This window comes from Lissotriton helveticus, chromosome 11 (genome assembly GCF_964261635.1).
Source record: "Lissotriton helveticus chromosome 11, aLisHel1.1, whole genome shotgun sequence".
NCBI classification, from domain to species: Eukaryota; Metazoa; Chordata; class Amphibia; order Caudata; family Salamandridae; genus Lissotriton; species Lissotriton helveticus.
The window spans coordinates 922,006,175-922,022,443 of NC_136072.1; the positions used below are offsets into that span (position 1 = coordinate 922,006,175).

Here is a 16,269-nt window from a genome sequence, read left to right on the forward strand (position 1 = left end):
AGCGGCAGCTGGATCGGAGGATTGATGGCCATGTTGAGCAACTCGGGATACCAGACTCTTCGTGCCCAATCTGGAGGCACAAGAATGACTTGGGCCCGGTCGCGCTTGATCTTCTTCCGCACTCTAGTCAGAAGTGGTATAGGTGGAAAGGCGTATAGAAGACCACAACTCCATTCGCGACGAAAAGCGTCGTCTAGCGAGTGCCACCTTGGAAATTCCTACGCGCATAACTGCTGACATTGCGTATTCTCTTCGGTGGCGAATAGCTCTAACTTAGGTTCTCCCCACTCCTGAAAGACACCTTGCACCACCTCAGAGTGAAGACGCCATTTGTGATCCATCATGCACCTGCGGCTGAGTTCGTCCGCCCAGACGTTCAGAGAACCTGCCGAGTGTTGAACCACCAGGGATATGCCCCGATGTTCCATCCATGTCCAGAGGCGGAGGTGGAGGGCCTTCTGACATAGAGTCCACGACCCCACCCCGGCTTGTTTGTTGCAGTACCACATGGCGGTCCATGAACACCTGCACTACTCTTCCACGGACAGAGGCAAGGAATGTCTTGAGTGCAAGATGAATCACCCGAAGCACCAGAAGGTTGATGTGGAGTCAGGACTCCGCCAGAGACCAGAGGTCTCTGATCTCCATCTCCCCCATGTGGTCGCCCCATCCCAGAAGTGATGCATCGATCACCACTTTGACCCATGGTTGAGGAAGGGAGAGGGATCTGCCGTCGACCCAATCCTGGTTCGTAAGCCACCACTTCAATTGGTGTGCAGTGCCCTCCAAGATCTGGACGCAATCGGACAAATTCCCCTGATGTTGTGCTCACTGGAACTTCAGGTCCCACTGCACAGCCCGCATATGCAATCTGACATGGTCCACCAGCAGGATGCAGGAGACCATCAGACCCAGCAACCCGAGGGTCATCCTGATCGAAATCCGGGATAGAGGTTGAAAGATTGGAATCATAGGCCGAACATCCTGGACTCGAGGTTCGGGAGAATAAACCTAAAACTGCATCGTGTCCAGGAACCCGCTCAATGGCTCCCTTGGCCAAGAGTGCCAAAACTTCCTGTTGGAGAAGGGCCAGATGATCCTCCGACATGCAATGGTACGACGGTGGTAGGGATGGAGGAGGGGTAGTCTCGTAGGGGAGGGAGTAGCCCCTTTGGATTATTTGCAAAACCCACCTGTCCGACGTGATGATGGCGAATCCTGCCGCCCACTGGCGTTTCGTGGCCCTGAAAGGTCGAAGTAGGAGGGTTTGGAGGCTGCTGCAGAGGGGGCTGTGGTGGAATGGATTGCCCACTAGCCCCCGTGTGATTTGATACACGCGTATGACCTTTTCAAATCTTATCCCCTGATGAAGGGCGGAATGCCCGAAATGCATTGGGAAAGCAAACATGCCAAATAAAAATTAATTAATGTCAAATCAAATCAAAATTTTCTTTATTTCGGCATTGATGCCTTAAAAGAACAATACATACATTACAGTGGATAAAAAAAGGAAGAGAAACATTCCACTTTGAAATATTAAAATCAATAGCTAAAACAGTACATTTCATGTTGGAAGACAATCGGAGCACAATCAAACAGTCTTAAAATCCTAGGATGGACCCCTCACTAATTGCAAATCAGTTCTATTTCCGGGAATGAGCTCAGTTACAGTTGATGCCCCATTTTTTTCCTTAGAAAGAAAATAGAGTGTAAAAATCTGCTAACACTAAATGTTATTGGTTGCATTGAGTTAGTTGTCAAAATTCTCAAGGCCTGTGTACATGACCTCAAGCCTAACAATAGGCATATTGGTTTGATCCATCTTTTTCTGGCCTGTGCATACGCAGGACAAAAGAAGAGGATATGTTGCTCATTTTCTATCTTGTTTTGTTCGCACATAGAGCAAATTTCATCAGTTGCTATAAATGATGCGCCTGAATTTCTAGCCCAACGTGCCAAAGTTGTCTTTATTAAAAGATTTCCATATCTAAATTTTAAAAATAGAGTTTTGGCAAGTGTGGGCTCTATTTCATCCATAAAAGTCTCAAAAAGAGGCAAGTCCTTAAAACTTAGCAAGTTTGATACTAGAGTCCCTCCATTTGTAACATCTATGGTTCTATTTGCAATAAAGGTCCAAAAAGCCCTTTTTAAGATTAATTTCGGGTTAGATGGTAGTTGCTCAGGGTTCTCCCAAAAATGTTTCAGACCTATGTTGTTGAGCCAAGTTTTAACATGCCTAAACCATGGGATAGCTTTTAGACTATCCAGAGCCATGATTTCTTTTAGCCCGTCTCTATAGTCTTGGAGTTCGGGAACCTGCCATAGTCTAACCCATAGCATTAAAGGTCGAATCAAGACATGGTGATCGGTTCTTTTAAAATTTAGGTCAAGTTGCAGTGGCACTAGTGGGGTGCCTCTCGGAACCCTAACCAAACTTCGCAAGAAGTTATTGTCCATGACACTAAAAGTGTCTTTGGACCCAGGACCCCAAATTTCTGCACCATATAGCACTGATGGTTGGACTTTAAATTTAAAAAGTTCAATCGCTGGTGTCACAGCTTTACTGGTACTCAGGCTTTGTTCCCTGAGAATTGGTTTTACATTCTGGGCAAATGTCAACTTACATTTTTCCATTTGCGCTCTCCAAGTAAAATTGGAATCTAGTGTCACCCCTAGATATGAAAAATGGGGCACCGATTCCAGTTTTGCTCCTTTCAAAGTTAGACAGCCTTTATCTGGTTTAGTCGGATTCAGGGCCATACATTTGGTCTTTTTCCCCATTAATCTCCAGCCCCTTCTTACTACAATATTCACTGAAGGTATCCAATAGTGCCTGGAGACCTTTTTTTGTTTGGGAAATCAAGATGGTGTCGTCAGCAAATAATAAGGATGTTACCCTTTCACCGTTCAGTTTTGGAGAGTCTTTATTACATCCCTCTAGATATGAGGGGATGTCGTTCACAAAAAGGGAAAAGAGCGTAGGGGCCAGAACACAGCCCTGGCGAACACCACGCTCGATGGGGATTTTTTGGGTTAATTCACCGTTTGGGCCCCATCGAATTCTAGTAAAATTCCCTTCATGTAACTCTTTAATCTGAACTACTAGATTGCTTGGCAGCCCTGCTGCACTCAGGGTTTTCCATAAAAGATTGCGAGGCACTAAATCGAATGCTGCCCTTAAATCAACAAAGGCAACATATAAGTGACCCCTTTTAATCTTTACATATTTCCAGTATAGGCAACAGAATCTAAAGATCTGATCTATTGTACTAACTTTTGATGTAAACCCAGCTTGGTATTTGGTTAAAATGGTATTTTCCTCCAAACAATCACTCACACGTAATAAAATGTGTCGTGAGTAAATTTTCTGAAGGATATCCATTAAACTGATTGGCTGGTAGTTACAGGGATCCATCCGGTCTCCTTTTTTAAAAATTAAAACAATTTCAGCTCCCTTCCAACTTTCAGGGAATTCTAAAGTGCAGGATAGCTTGTTGCACAGGTAATTAATATATGGTGCCCATACTTTTAGGTCGTGCTTGTATAGATCCCCCGGAATCTTGTTAAGGCCTGGGGCTTTGCCAGATTTTATTTGGCTTATTGCCAGCTCAGTTTCCCCTAGTGTAAAGACCAGATAATCTGTTGATGTTTCATAGCTTGGGGCATTCATGTCCATGTTGGGATCATCATATTTTTTATATAGGTTAGTGAAGTGATTAATCCAAGTTTGCTCATCCAGAAAGACGTCCTTGGCACTCTACCTACGTGGTTCCCATTTGCTACTAGCCTCCAAAAAGCCACATTATCACGCGATTTGGCGGCTAGCAGCAAATCAGCCCATTTATCTTCCTCCCATGCTATTTTTGAAGCCCTTTGGACGGACTTGTAATTATTCCTTGCTTTTTGGATGTCTAAGGGAGACTTAGACTTAATCGCCAATATAAGTTCCCTTTTGGACTCTCTACAGAATCTATCATACCAGGGCTTACTATGGGACAGATTCTGTGTCTTTTGCTGATTCTTTTTGGGCATTTTTGTAACTAAGAATTTTAGGTCAGTGAAGAATTTTTGATGTATTAACAAAAAGGGGGTTTTAATTTCCTCATCAGGCGTTAGACCTAAATAGGATCCAAAAGTCCCAGCAAAAAGTGTATAAATTTCACTAAGAATGTCACTGTGGTCCAATATAAAGGGCCATTTGAGTGATCGCCTATTGTTACTAATGTGGATCTCGATATTATCACCACTGCTTTCCTCTACTAGGGAGGGTTGAACTATGTCGTTAAACAGTGAAGCATCTAGTGCAAGGTTTAAAGGAAAGTGATCACTTTCTAGCCTCTCCATTACATCGAGGTCCAGAAGATGCGACCACATAGGTATAGAGGCAATCACGAAGTCTAAATTACTTTTGCAATTGTTCCTACTAAAGGTTGGTTTCTTCGAACTGTCGGACGGTAACCGTCCATTGCAAGCCCTAAGACAGTACTCTGTACATAGTTTAGTCAGTTGGAGAACCAAAGTAGAGCATTTTACCGATTTTACATTCTCCAAAATAGGGATTTTATTCGCCTGATCTTCCTCAACAAAGATATCACTGAGGCCCAAGACTGGCTCGAAATTACAATTTAAATCGCCAGCCAGAATGATCAGATCCTCCCTGGAATCCAATCCGCTTAGAAAACGGTCTAGTTTAGATAGCGTTGTTGATTCACTTGATGAGGGTGAAGGCCTATTGTAGATGTTTATTAAGAATAATTTTTTCTCTTTGCACGTCGTAACTTTTAGTGCTAATATATCTAAGGAATTTGTGTCCGCCACCTCGATGTGTACCCTTAGTTTTGCTTTCACCCAAGTCAAAAGTCCCCCCGAAGGCCTTCCACTTCTAGATGGAATCGCGCCAATTCCATAGGTCTTATACCCCACTCTATGAGGTGTATCAACTGCCCAGGTTTCCTGCAACATACAGAAATCAAAGGATTCAATAAAGCTCGTCCACTCTGGATCCCTCAGGTTTTTTGTGATTCCAGCTATGTTCCAGCAGACTAGTTTTACAGGCTCCCCGAATACAAGAGACGTCTCAGGGAGCACCCTTGGCGTTTCTCCACGACTAACGGGAAACACAGTTTGTATTGCCAAGGGTGTTACCTCAGACGATGACATTTTACTCAGTTTGTTTTGGGGTATTGCCAATACATTTGATTCTATACAACATTCGCCTAGGGTAATTACATCACTAACTACTGGTTTGTCCAATAGAGGGGACCCAGAATTCGCCAACACTTCAAGTTCATTAACGACGCCCTTAACAATGGGATTCCTTATTCCGCTTTCCTCACCCCCCCGGTACAAGAAACATCAATCACAATCATCTAGGCCACTAAAAATATCAAATCTATTTGAGGTCTCTAGTGGTGTGAATGGTTTTAGATGATCCATCCTTCTGTTATGGGCATTGTAAGTTCTGGCTGGTACATAATTCCATCCGATGGGGTCTGGGACTGTCACAGGGTAGGGTGCAAATTGCAGGTTCCTAGCATTCTGTATTGTCAGTGGATAAAGTGCATATTGACTATTCCCAGCATTCTGTGCAATGGGATAGCTAGACGGATGGGGGTAAGTTATATGCTGTGGTGGATGATGCTGGGATGGAAACACCACTGACCTGGGATAGAAATACGTTAGTGGTCTAGGGATTATGGAATTGTTGGAGCTGCCTGTCGGCCAATGTAATATAAACTGGACAGCATTTGGGTCCCTAAAATTCACAACCACCACATCACCTTCGATGTCTTTTGGTCTGCCCCCCAGCCATTGGAGACGTCGAACATGGGCAATTTCGCCACTAATATGGTTTGCAATTGGCCTGTATAAACTCAGCCAATGCATAATCTTGTTCTTCAATTGTGCGAAGCCCTCCCGCTTATTCTGTTCCAACACAGGCACCCCTGTTAGGACTACCACATAGGGTACTGCCTTTGGCGGGAGTTCTGGTAATGGAGTCCTTCTATGTTTCCCCCAGGTATGCCTAGTGTCCCCCACCTCCCTTGATGGTCTCTCCAGGAGTGTGTTAGCCATGCTATTGGGAGTTTTGCTTGCAATAATGGCCGGCAGCTGGTCTCGTTTTTTTTGTTGGGGTAGTTTGGGGGGTGGGATATGTTGGATAATCACTGAGTTCCCCGGGGGCTTTGGGGTGGTTGAGTGTAGAGATGGAATAGGGGTAGGGACAGTTAAGGAGGGTTGAGATGGTAATGAGATGTTTTGTGTTACATTGCTTGGTACTAAGGTGGATACATTATTTAGTGCAGTATTAATTGCAACATCCTTTCTTCCCAAGGCATGCTCAATTTTACACAGTCTACATTCTACTTCCATCAGCCTCTCTAAAATAGATGCCGAGTAGTTTTTGATTAGACTTTCTATACTAAGCAATGTAACAGGACCCTGGTCCACGTAAGGCGCGTTGACAACCGCGCTGGTGTCCATACTGGCCTCATTATCAGTGGGCAAATTTTGTAGTAATGAAGATGTGATATGGGTTCCTTCTATGGCTACTTGTAAATTTTTGGGGTTATTGGCAATGGTGTTCGACTTTTTCCCAAAGTCAGAGCAGCTCAGCTTAGGTTGCTGCGAGTCCCCCCTTTTCCGCCGTTTTTTATTCGGCGGAGAGCCATAGGTTCTAGGCAGGGACATGGATTTTTTTGCCCTATTGTGAGTTGTTTTTGCTGGAACGGAAACAAGTACATTCAATGTACTTGGAGTACTCACAAGAGTTGTTGTAGATGGACCATTCATGTCCGTATTGGGGGAGTTATTTAATATGGGCGTGGTATCACTCGCTACCAAAGACTGACTATCCAATATGTATACAGACTCATTGGCTGTTAGATTAATGTTGATAGTAGAGTTAGCGGGTAGGGAAACCAGTGACACTGACCTTTTCTTCATGCTTTCCACGGAACGGCGGCGATCTGCTCGCCGCTCCGCCAAAGCAATTTCCTTAGTAATGTCAGGGGTAGATTTTGTGAAGTAGTAGTCGAGAGTTCTATTTAGCAGTGCACCCTGCTTGTCTGACATGGGCTGGTCTATGTTTGGCGTTACAGAGGACATTTTATAACAAGCAGACTTAACAAGTCAAACAAAGTAAACCTGTTGCGAGTCGTTTTCACTGGCGATAAAATAACGGAAGATCAGGGAATATGCCCAGTCCAGTCTCTTCGGTGCTCTGAGGGTCTCAGAGGGTCCGCCCTTAGTCCGGGCTTTGTCCCGCTCACGCGTCCAGCTAACGCGATAGTATTCCAATCTATATGCCGGAGGGTGGATGAAGGGGAGGGGACACGGGAAGAGGCGGCAGGTGTGCAGGATCTTCAGCGCACTGCCTGGTGGGCCTCGCAGTCCCGGTCTGTTGGCGGACTTCACTCCCAAACGCAGTTCTCCTCACGGGCAGCAAAAGTACAGGCAAAATCCCAAGGCTAGACACACTTCGACTGCGAGCGGCTCCCGCGGAGCGGGGGCCGCGAGTCGTCTTATGAAGGCCAAGAGGTGAGCAGTTAGAAGGGAGGGGACACGGGAAGAGGCGGCAGGTGTGCAGGATCTTCAGCGCACAGCCTGGTGGGCCTCGCAGTCCCGGTCTGTTGGCGGACTTCACTCCCAAACGCAGTTCTCCTCACGGGCAGCAAAAGTACAGGCAAAATCCCAAGGCTAGACACACTTCGACTGCGAGCGGCACAATGTGATTGATTAAGTATACAATTGCAATGCATTCTGGATATTGTATGCCGGTTTGAAAGCAGGGCTCTGCTTCAAGAATGAATTTAAATTTATGAAAATATAACAATTAATACATTTGATCAACGAATGATGAATTTGGATTACTGGTGTATTTTTTAATGGACCAGAAAGAATTTTCAAATCCTTTTTTAAAGGATCAGATTGGAGCCTTGGAGGACATACCCCTAGTTAGGGGGTGCTACGTATTGATATGCCTAGATATCACACTGGGACATTTCCTAGAGAAAAGGAAAGTAAATCAGCTTTGTTCATATGCAGTTTCTTAAGGTTTCATCCAAACCAACTCCACAATTAAACAATGTTCACAAGAAAGTAGTCAATGCCGTCCTATGGGAGAATTCTTTTTTATCGGTTTAACAGTAAGTCCTTAGGTTTGGAGTTAGTTTTCTAGGGTTAGAACAAGGGTTCCCCCAGGGTCAAGGATGCACTCTAAAAACACCCTCAGCTGCATCAGGACGGTCGGTGCAGAGTGCTTAGGCCCAACGTTTTCCAATGAGAGACAGGGAGCCTCCAGTTGCTGGCTGCTCACAAACAGGCCACAGGGTTGTGGGAGCAAAGCTCCTCCACTTAGGCTCAGGGCAAAGGGGGATTCAATGTAGCACACAAGGTGCACCCACAGCGGCACTGGGGTGGCCATGTGCAGTGTGCTGTTTTGGCATCGGGTGCCCTGTTATTTTCAATGGGGATTCTCGGGTTGTAACAATCACTGCAGGCTGGGGGACAAAGATCTTCTGGAGGCGACCACTGGTCGGTTGGGCCACCCAAGGCTGTGGGATGTCGGGTGCAGTGGAGTGTCTTTTGGCGTTGGATTCTTCTTACTGGCTGCGGTCGCAGTCAGGGGATCCTCCAGAAAGGGGCTGCAGCCATCGGTTGGAGACTTGAGGTAGGTCAGAGATCACCAGATCCCAGGTCAGGATTGCCGGGGGACCTCCTCGTGGTGTTGGGCCACTCATACTCAGGTGTCGGGTGCAGAGTGGTGCCGACTCACAGATTTGGCAGAGCCAGAGTCTGTGGGTGAGCAAATCATGGGAGACAAAGCCTGGTATGGGAAGGCAGGGCAGATCCTCCGAGTTCTTGGGGGCTGCTGGCTGCTGGCTGCAGGACACACTGAGATTTGGCTAGAGCAGGTCAAGGTTGGGACAGATCAGTATGGCTTGGGCCAAGTCAGTTGGTGTCCTCATCTTCTTCCGTCAGCATGGCTTCTTCAGTCTTTCTTCCTCTCTCTTCTTGTCTGAGGAGCCAAGGTTTAGGTTTGCCCCTGAGGGGTGCGGTTGGCAAAGGTGGGCACAGCTCTCCTCCTAAATCTGTTTTCCCGCAGATACTCCAGCCCAAAGTGGTAGTCAGAACTGGTGGGGGCCAGTTGCTGGGAGCAGCAAATGGCTTGTGCAGCTCACAAAGGCGGCAAGCCTTTGAAGCTTCCCCTTCGTGGACCGTGCCCATCCTGGGGGAGGAGTCTTGGCACCTCGACCCAGGATCTGCTTTGTTTCAGGACCCCAATAGCGGCAGGCTCTCAACCCAGGGGACCAGAAACATGTCTGGTGGTGGCAGCTGGCGAGCAACCACTCAGCCAGGATACTAGAGTTACGTGGTTTTTCAGGGGGCATCTGTAAGATGCCCTCTGAGTGCATTTTTCCTTAAATCCTACACTGGCTTCAGTGTGGGTTTAATAAGCTGAGAAGTTTGGTATCAAACTTCCCAGTTTTTAGTAAAGCCATCACGGTGCTGTTGAGTTCCTAATGACAAACTCCCAGCCCATATACTTTTTATGGCATTACTGCACTTATAATGAGCGAAAGTGGGGGGAGAGAGAGCGAGAGAGAGAATGTGTGTATGTACAGGTCCTCGAGGGTGGCACGATAAATGCTGCAGCCCTTAGAGGCCATTCCCTGGTCACAGTGCCCTTGGTACCTATGGTATCTTTTACAAGCGACATAAATGTGGCCAGAGTTGCCAATTGGGTTTTGCAACAGTACAGTTTAGGGAAAAAACATAGGCCCTGGGTGCCTGATTGGCAGGAACCCAGGGCACACTCAGTTAAAGTACATCAACATTAGGCAAAATGTGGGGGGCAACCATGCAAAAAGGGGCACTTTCCTACATCCAGTCAAGCAAATAGGGGTATTCACAAAGTGAGGAGGTGATCATATTTTTTTAACTAATGCATGTTACTTTGATTGTAAGTTCCTAGTATTACCTAAATCCCTTTTACAGATCTTCATAACCCATTTCCATTGAACAAATAAAGAGATGCCAATTACTTGGAAATGAGAATGTTACACAATAAAAGAGTGACTACAGAAGCCCTCTTAAGGCCCCTTTCCATGCTCTGAAGAAGTATGAACATTTAAGAACTTGCCAGACTATCCCAACAAGATCTGTGAACCAGACAAAGAAGGTGAACATTTTTATAAAGACGTCACTAGATATAAATGGATGTCAACCCACTGTGACGCAAGATTCAAGCTGCTACCTTAGAAGTAGAGGGTTCAGTACATATGAATTCAGTGCCCTGGGAAATTGAGGCTCCAAAGTTGTTACAAGGGACTCACCTTCTGCCTTTCCAAACACGTGATGTGTCAATGGAGTCCCTGCTGAAGACATCAAACTCATCGTCCTGGAAGATGTTGGCCCGAGAGGCAAGGAGGGATGAAGGTTCTTCTTTCACCTGCCTGAAAAACACAAGAATGAGGAATTACAATTATCACCCTAGAGAAAAGAAGTCCTTACTTGAAACTAGATGGGCTCACAATGGAAATATGCAACCTGCACTACTATTTTGTATAATGAAATCTGTCTATAGAAATAGGTATATTCAAAGAGGCAACAGGGCAGAAAGCCAGATATGCATCTATTACAGGGAAAATAGCAAATGTCTTCTTTCTTTTAGGCCTAATATTAAAACATGCATGTCACAACTTGTAAACAATGAAGCTACTTATTTTGCTGCATATTAAGGTAGATAAAGTCAAGTGAGGAATGGCAATGATTTTCCTAAAATAAGGTCTCTGTAGTAAATAGAGAAAGGAGGCAAGTGTTAGGAAAAGCAGTAAACTCTTAAATGATCCCCTCGTTTCATTGCCATGACGACCCAATAACCAGATAAGAACCTCTACACCAGCTAAATATGACCACTATTGCATTTGTGCTAGTAATATCTCAGTTCTGTAGCAATAGTGTACCTCTTTTTCGCATACTTGAGACACTGTACACACAACTGTGTTAACATCTCTTAAAAGCGACTCAGCGCTCACAATGATATCATACCCCATATCCCAGACCACACCCAGTCAAGAGACATGATGCCTTCCACGGCAACACCACTCAAAATGTCTTGAGACATTGCACCTTCAACGGTGTTAACATATCTCACAAGTGACTCTATGTTTGTTGCAAAGAGATTACACGGTGCATAAGGAACCACTGGGCATATTATTATATTAATGTATCTTATAATTGACAATGCTGTAAAGCGCTCTAATACCTTCGGGTATGGCTAGCGCTATATAAAACTCTTAAATAAATAAATACTTTACTATGACTTCTGAGAGGTACTTTCTGTGTGGAGTGCTTTGCTGGAATGTACACCTTACCCTTCTTATGTTGAAAAATAATCTGCTATCCTGCAAGAGACAATCCCCATAACCCAATTGCCATTTTGCTGCTGGTAAAGTATGAATCTCAAGCAACTCATTTATACGGAGTTGAAAAGTGTGTACTCAAGCATGATGGTGCTTTTAAAAGGACTGCATAATCGATCCAGTTACAAAACATATTCCAACAGTATATGTACCATTATCTATGAATTTTGAAAGCTCTAAAGAATCAACTTCTTTTTTTTTTTAGCTCTGATCTGGGAAATACTTGTTATTAGAAGAGTGGTGGCCTGGGTCATGAAGTCACTTTTGCGGTCTTCATAGAAGAGCAAGTCCCTTGGGGGGGTGGGGGGGGGAGAAAGAGAGAGAGAGAGAGAGAGAGAGAGAGAAAGAGAGAGAGAAAGAGAGAGAGAGAAAGAGAGAGAGAGAGAGAGAGAGAGAGAAAGAGAGAGAGAGAGAGAGAGAGAGAGAGAGAGAGAGAGAACGAGAGAGAAAGAGAGAGAAAGAGAGTGAGTGAGTGAGTGAGTGAGTGAGTGAGTGAGTGAGAGAGAGAGAGAGAGAGAGAGAGAGAGAGAGAGAGAGAGAGAGAGAGAGAGAGAGAGAGAGAGAGAGAGAGAGAGAGAGAGAGAGAGAGAGAGAGAGAGAGAGAGAGACTGGAGCACACGGGTCCAGTTTTACTATCAGTGCTTCAACATGTTAGGACACAAGCAACTTGTCACCCAAAACAGAAGTTGAAGCAAGTCACATTGTAGGCATTCTAACAAACTGTTGCATTTTTAAAAAAGATATATTGTTTTGTCTCTCAAAACCTTAGACCCACCTAATCAGGTAGCTCATGTGCTTTTGGCAGCGGATTGTACAGTATTTAGACTTGCAAGTTTAGCCTCAAAGAAATGCTATTACTGTCTCTGCAGATAATGTTCAAATTGGCTGCCATATTCGGAGACAATGAAAGCCACAATTTTGACAGTCTGCTCTCTAGGTCCAGAAAGAGTCACCATGTGGTCATTGACGATGGAGGGGGGATTGACTCGTTCATTGAAAGGTCAAATATACTTCTTAAAAAGCTGCTACTTTTCTTGGGCCCCACATGTGCTACAATAGTAGGATTTGCTGTGCACACCAGCACTCTATGACCCTTTGTGGAGTGCTGACAAAGGCACCTCAGTCCTGTTGGCCTCCCTAAGGATCTCACGATCACAGAGAACACAGAAAGGACTGGTGAGACAGAACTCCCCTACTAGTAATGGGTGCTCCACGTTGCAAGATTTTTGTTGTTGTTATGCTAATCGTTCTGGGTCTTGCTCCAATGGTAACAGTCCTGCTCAAACTGACAGGTGACGTTATATATAAATGGGAACACAAGCAACCCCAAATATGTTTCAGTCTGACTAGGCCTCATCAGCACTCCAGTGACTCACCCACCCCAATATAGACCTACCACTACCATTCAAATTTGATGAGGCAAATTAGACAAACCCACTGCTGTTGCAGCTGCCATGTGCAGAAATAGGGCTTAGGCCCCTACAAACAGATTCTCGCTCCGTTTCAACATACAGGATAGCCCCCTGAAATATTGGTATATGGTCTTTAGGGAGGTTAGAACCTGAAAAAAGTGTGTGATTCACTTATTTAGGGGTATGTGAGCATGCATCATTAAACCGTGCAGCATAACAATAGTTAAAAAGTGGAGTAAAGTTACGTATTTTGCACTAAGGGCACACAGTCCTGCTGCACCACATTGCTGCATAACCGTTGCAAGAGGTTTTGAATCCGGCTTCAACTCCACAGTGCCCCGAATGTCTAGCTAACCAGTTCTGCTTTTACAGACTCTGTCCTTGAACACCCAAAAATGACTCACCTAGCCTTTACAGTTAAAGAAAAGCAGAGGGCACAAAAAACTTGAACCTGAATTAAGTAACACGCTGAGCCTTATATAGTAGGAAGCCACTGCTCGCCATGATATATGGCAGAAACTGACCCCCATCACAAAAACAGATTAAACAGAAATCAAACCTCCCATATATTCGTTATTGCACATTGATCCTTAATGCAAATTGTGGGCAAGATGGATGCCCAGGAAGAGGCAGGACACTTAACAGTGGCAATTTTAATACTACAGATCCAGTCAGCAGGGGGTGCAGCTAGCATCAAAGGTGAAGCACAGAGATGATAAACTATTTTAAAGGTACTGCTACCCTTCAGAGCAGTGTGAACCGGGCACCTGAAAGACAGACTGAGGTGATGTTGCTGGCACACTGTGACAAAAGTGCTATATAATAATCTAAGGACATTTAACAAGTAATAGCGCTCAAACCTCTCAAAAAATGAAAGGCTACATTGCAAGGGCTACGAAGAGTTGTAGTTGCTCTCTCAAATACCAAGGTTTTTTCAAGAATTCATCAGCAAAAGACAAAGAAAGAATAATAGGCCAGACAAAGTGGTCACAAATTTATGAAATATAAATAATAGTTAACATAGTGAGTCAGCAATCTCCCTTAAAAATATATTCAAATATAGGTTTGTGCATGGTGCATTTATAAGCACCCTGGACCAGTAACACTGATCACACATTTGTAGAGCGGGAGAACAAAAACATTTAATGGCAGGCTTTTGGGATGTCGGTGCACGCGCTCAGCCATCTGCATTTCACACACATTTTAATTAAGCAAGCTTAAAAATGAGTAATGGTTGCTTAGATCACAATAACTGCCAAATTGCAGGCGTCTAATATGCCTTCAAATTAAGTGTTTTCCTGGGAAATTCTAGATCTATCGGGATAGATACATAGGTATCGAAAAGTGTATTTGAGTTAAAATTCCAGAAAACATCCCATTATATGAAAAGCAAAGAATAAAATATTTGGAAAAGTTACTTATCAGTAATTAGAAAATAGGAATGTTGGAAGCTCCATTGAAGACAGTGGCATAGCTCTGGGCTTATAATTGCTGGACCAAGCCTTCCGCTACACAATTTCAATGTTTGTCTTTATGTTCCTGGCTTTTTAATTTAGAACATTCTACCCTTAGTGGGTGGAGTGATCTAATGGCCTTATAGCCCTTCTGCCTCACGCTATACCGGTTGTTAAAGACCGCCTGCAGCTCTGGCCTATAACTCTGGTTCACGGCCTTTAATTACAGGTATAGCCCTCGGCAGCAGGCTATAAGGCTATATTCTTACCCTCATTCAGAGGAATCTTCATTCATTCATCAACCCATATGCAAAAATCTTTCACAAAGTTTTTGTTTTTAAAGAAATGGAGAGTGAAAAAGCAATGCAATGTTGACAGATGGGATGCAGCTTTCCAGGTTTGAAAAAAACCTGACACTGCTCCTTTGAGGAAGCACACTCAACCAGTTTCTCATTATGCCCAGTCAGTAGCAGTTAACTCTGTTTCCTTAACAGATAAAAGCATTGGCAAAGCAAATAAGTCTCAACTATTGTATTTGCTAATGGTTTTTAGTGAGGCTGTACAGCATGGGTACTCACAAACATTTTTCCAGGGGCCAGAAAGGACGGTATGTGGAGAGTCCGAGGGCCGCATCAATGCCGGCAGGGTAGAGCTCAGGGGAGAATTTATGTAAGGTGGGTGTAGGTGAACAATTTACATTATGTGGACTGTGAGTCTTGAAGTTATTTTGAGGATTTAATTCCACACTGCCCTCTAAATCCTCTTGTCATTAGAAGAGGCACAGATCTGACAAATGTGTTATGCTGTTTTTAGCCATGGTCTATCTACTGCACCCTGGGTTAAGTCTTCCCAGTTGGCCATTGCTAACTGTAGTGAGTACAGTGTACAAGGAAATTACTTGATTAATTAAAAAGAATCTTAGGCCTCTCAATCTCCTTATTCCTTGAGTCTCTAATCTGTAAACATTAGACATTCTTACAAACAGATGCCGTTAAGGTAGCAAGTGCTATAAAAACTCTTTGACAAAGAAACTACCACTCTGTTGAGACTTATACTGTTACCAGTGGTGACGATATGAGGAGCACATTGGATGGTTTTTCTAATTGTTGAATGTAATATTCGCACACACACTTCTGTTATTCATTATGATTAGATCACTGTGTATTTTTAGATTTTTATGAAACGTTCTCTGGTTGGGCACTGTTTTCAGCAGGTCCTCTTAACATCCATTATAATATTTTGCTGATATTTGAATTACAGATGATAATACAGTAATCTGCAATGAAGACCAGTCTTTTACAGCAGGACTGTTAATAATCAATACTGAAGAAACAGCAGAGAAGTGCACACCAGATATTGGAGCAAATGCTATTTAAAGTTCAGTACCCTGATTCCATTAAGATCTGCGTAGAAACAGGATTGTTGAAAAGACGTGTATCAACAAGGGGTCATGTACTAATGACATTTCAAAATTGGCAGGAATCAGTAGAGCTGGAACAATTTTCAGAGAGGGGGTGGTGCCATTAAGGTTACATCACTGAAGTCATAAGGGATTGTGAAAAATTCATACATCACACAAATAAGTGTAGCAAATGTATTCAGCAGGAGTGTAGAATGTAGCTGGTGGTGACTTTTTGGACAACACTGTTGCAAATATATTACTAAAGCATGGTGGGGAGGCGCACTATCATTTATGAGCAACACATTTTCCACTGAAGTTACCACTAAATTTGCACAGATGCAGTTTTACTGATATGCTTGTGCAGCGCAAAAACAATAGTGTTAATTGGGTTTCAGCTAATATTTCCGTTTTGGATCACCAAGTGATTTGTTTTTTACTAGCATCTTTGTTTCCACCACACTTTAGAATTACAACAAAATGCTTCATTTCTAACTGCTGATGTATTCTGTAATATCTGTACAGTTCATTTGCAGGTATTTAAACAGTTTTTGTATACAATAAATGAATGCGATGCT

General features: G+C 43.9%; 1 protein-coding gene across 1 annotated transcript in view; it reads right to left on the minus strand.

Moving 5' to 3' along the window:
* Positions 1-16,269, minus strand: part of ASCC2 (activating signal cointegrator 1 complex subunit 2) — a 427,823-nt gene that overhangs the window by 110,665 nt on the left and 300,889 nt on the right. Inside the window, exon 14 of the mRNA XM_078667208.1 lies at positions 10,338-10,457. Coding sequence (XP_078523334.1) covers positions 10,338-10,457 — 120 coding nt within the window. The remainder of the gene's footprint in view (positions 1-10,337; positions 10,458-16,269) is intronic.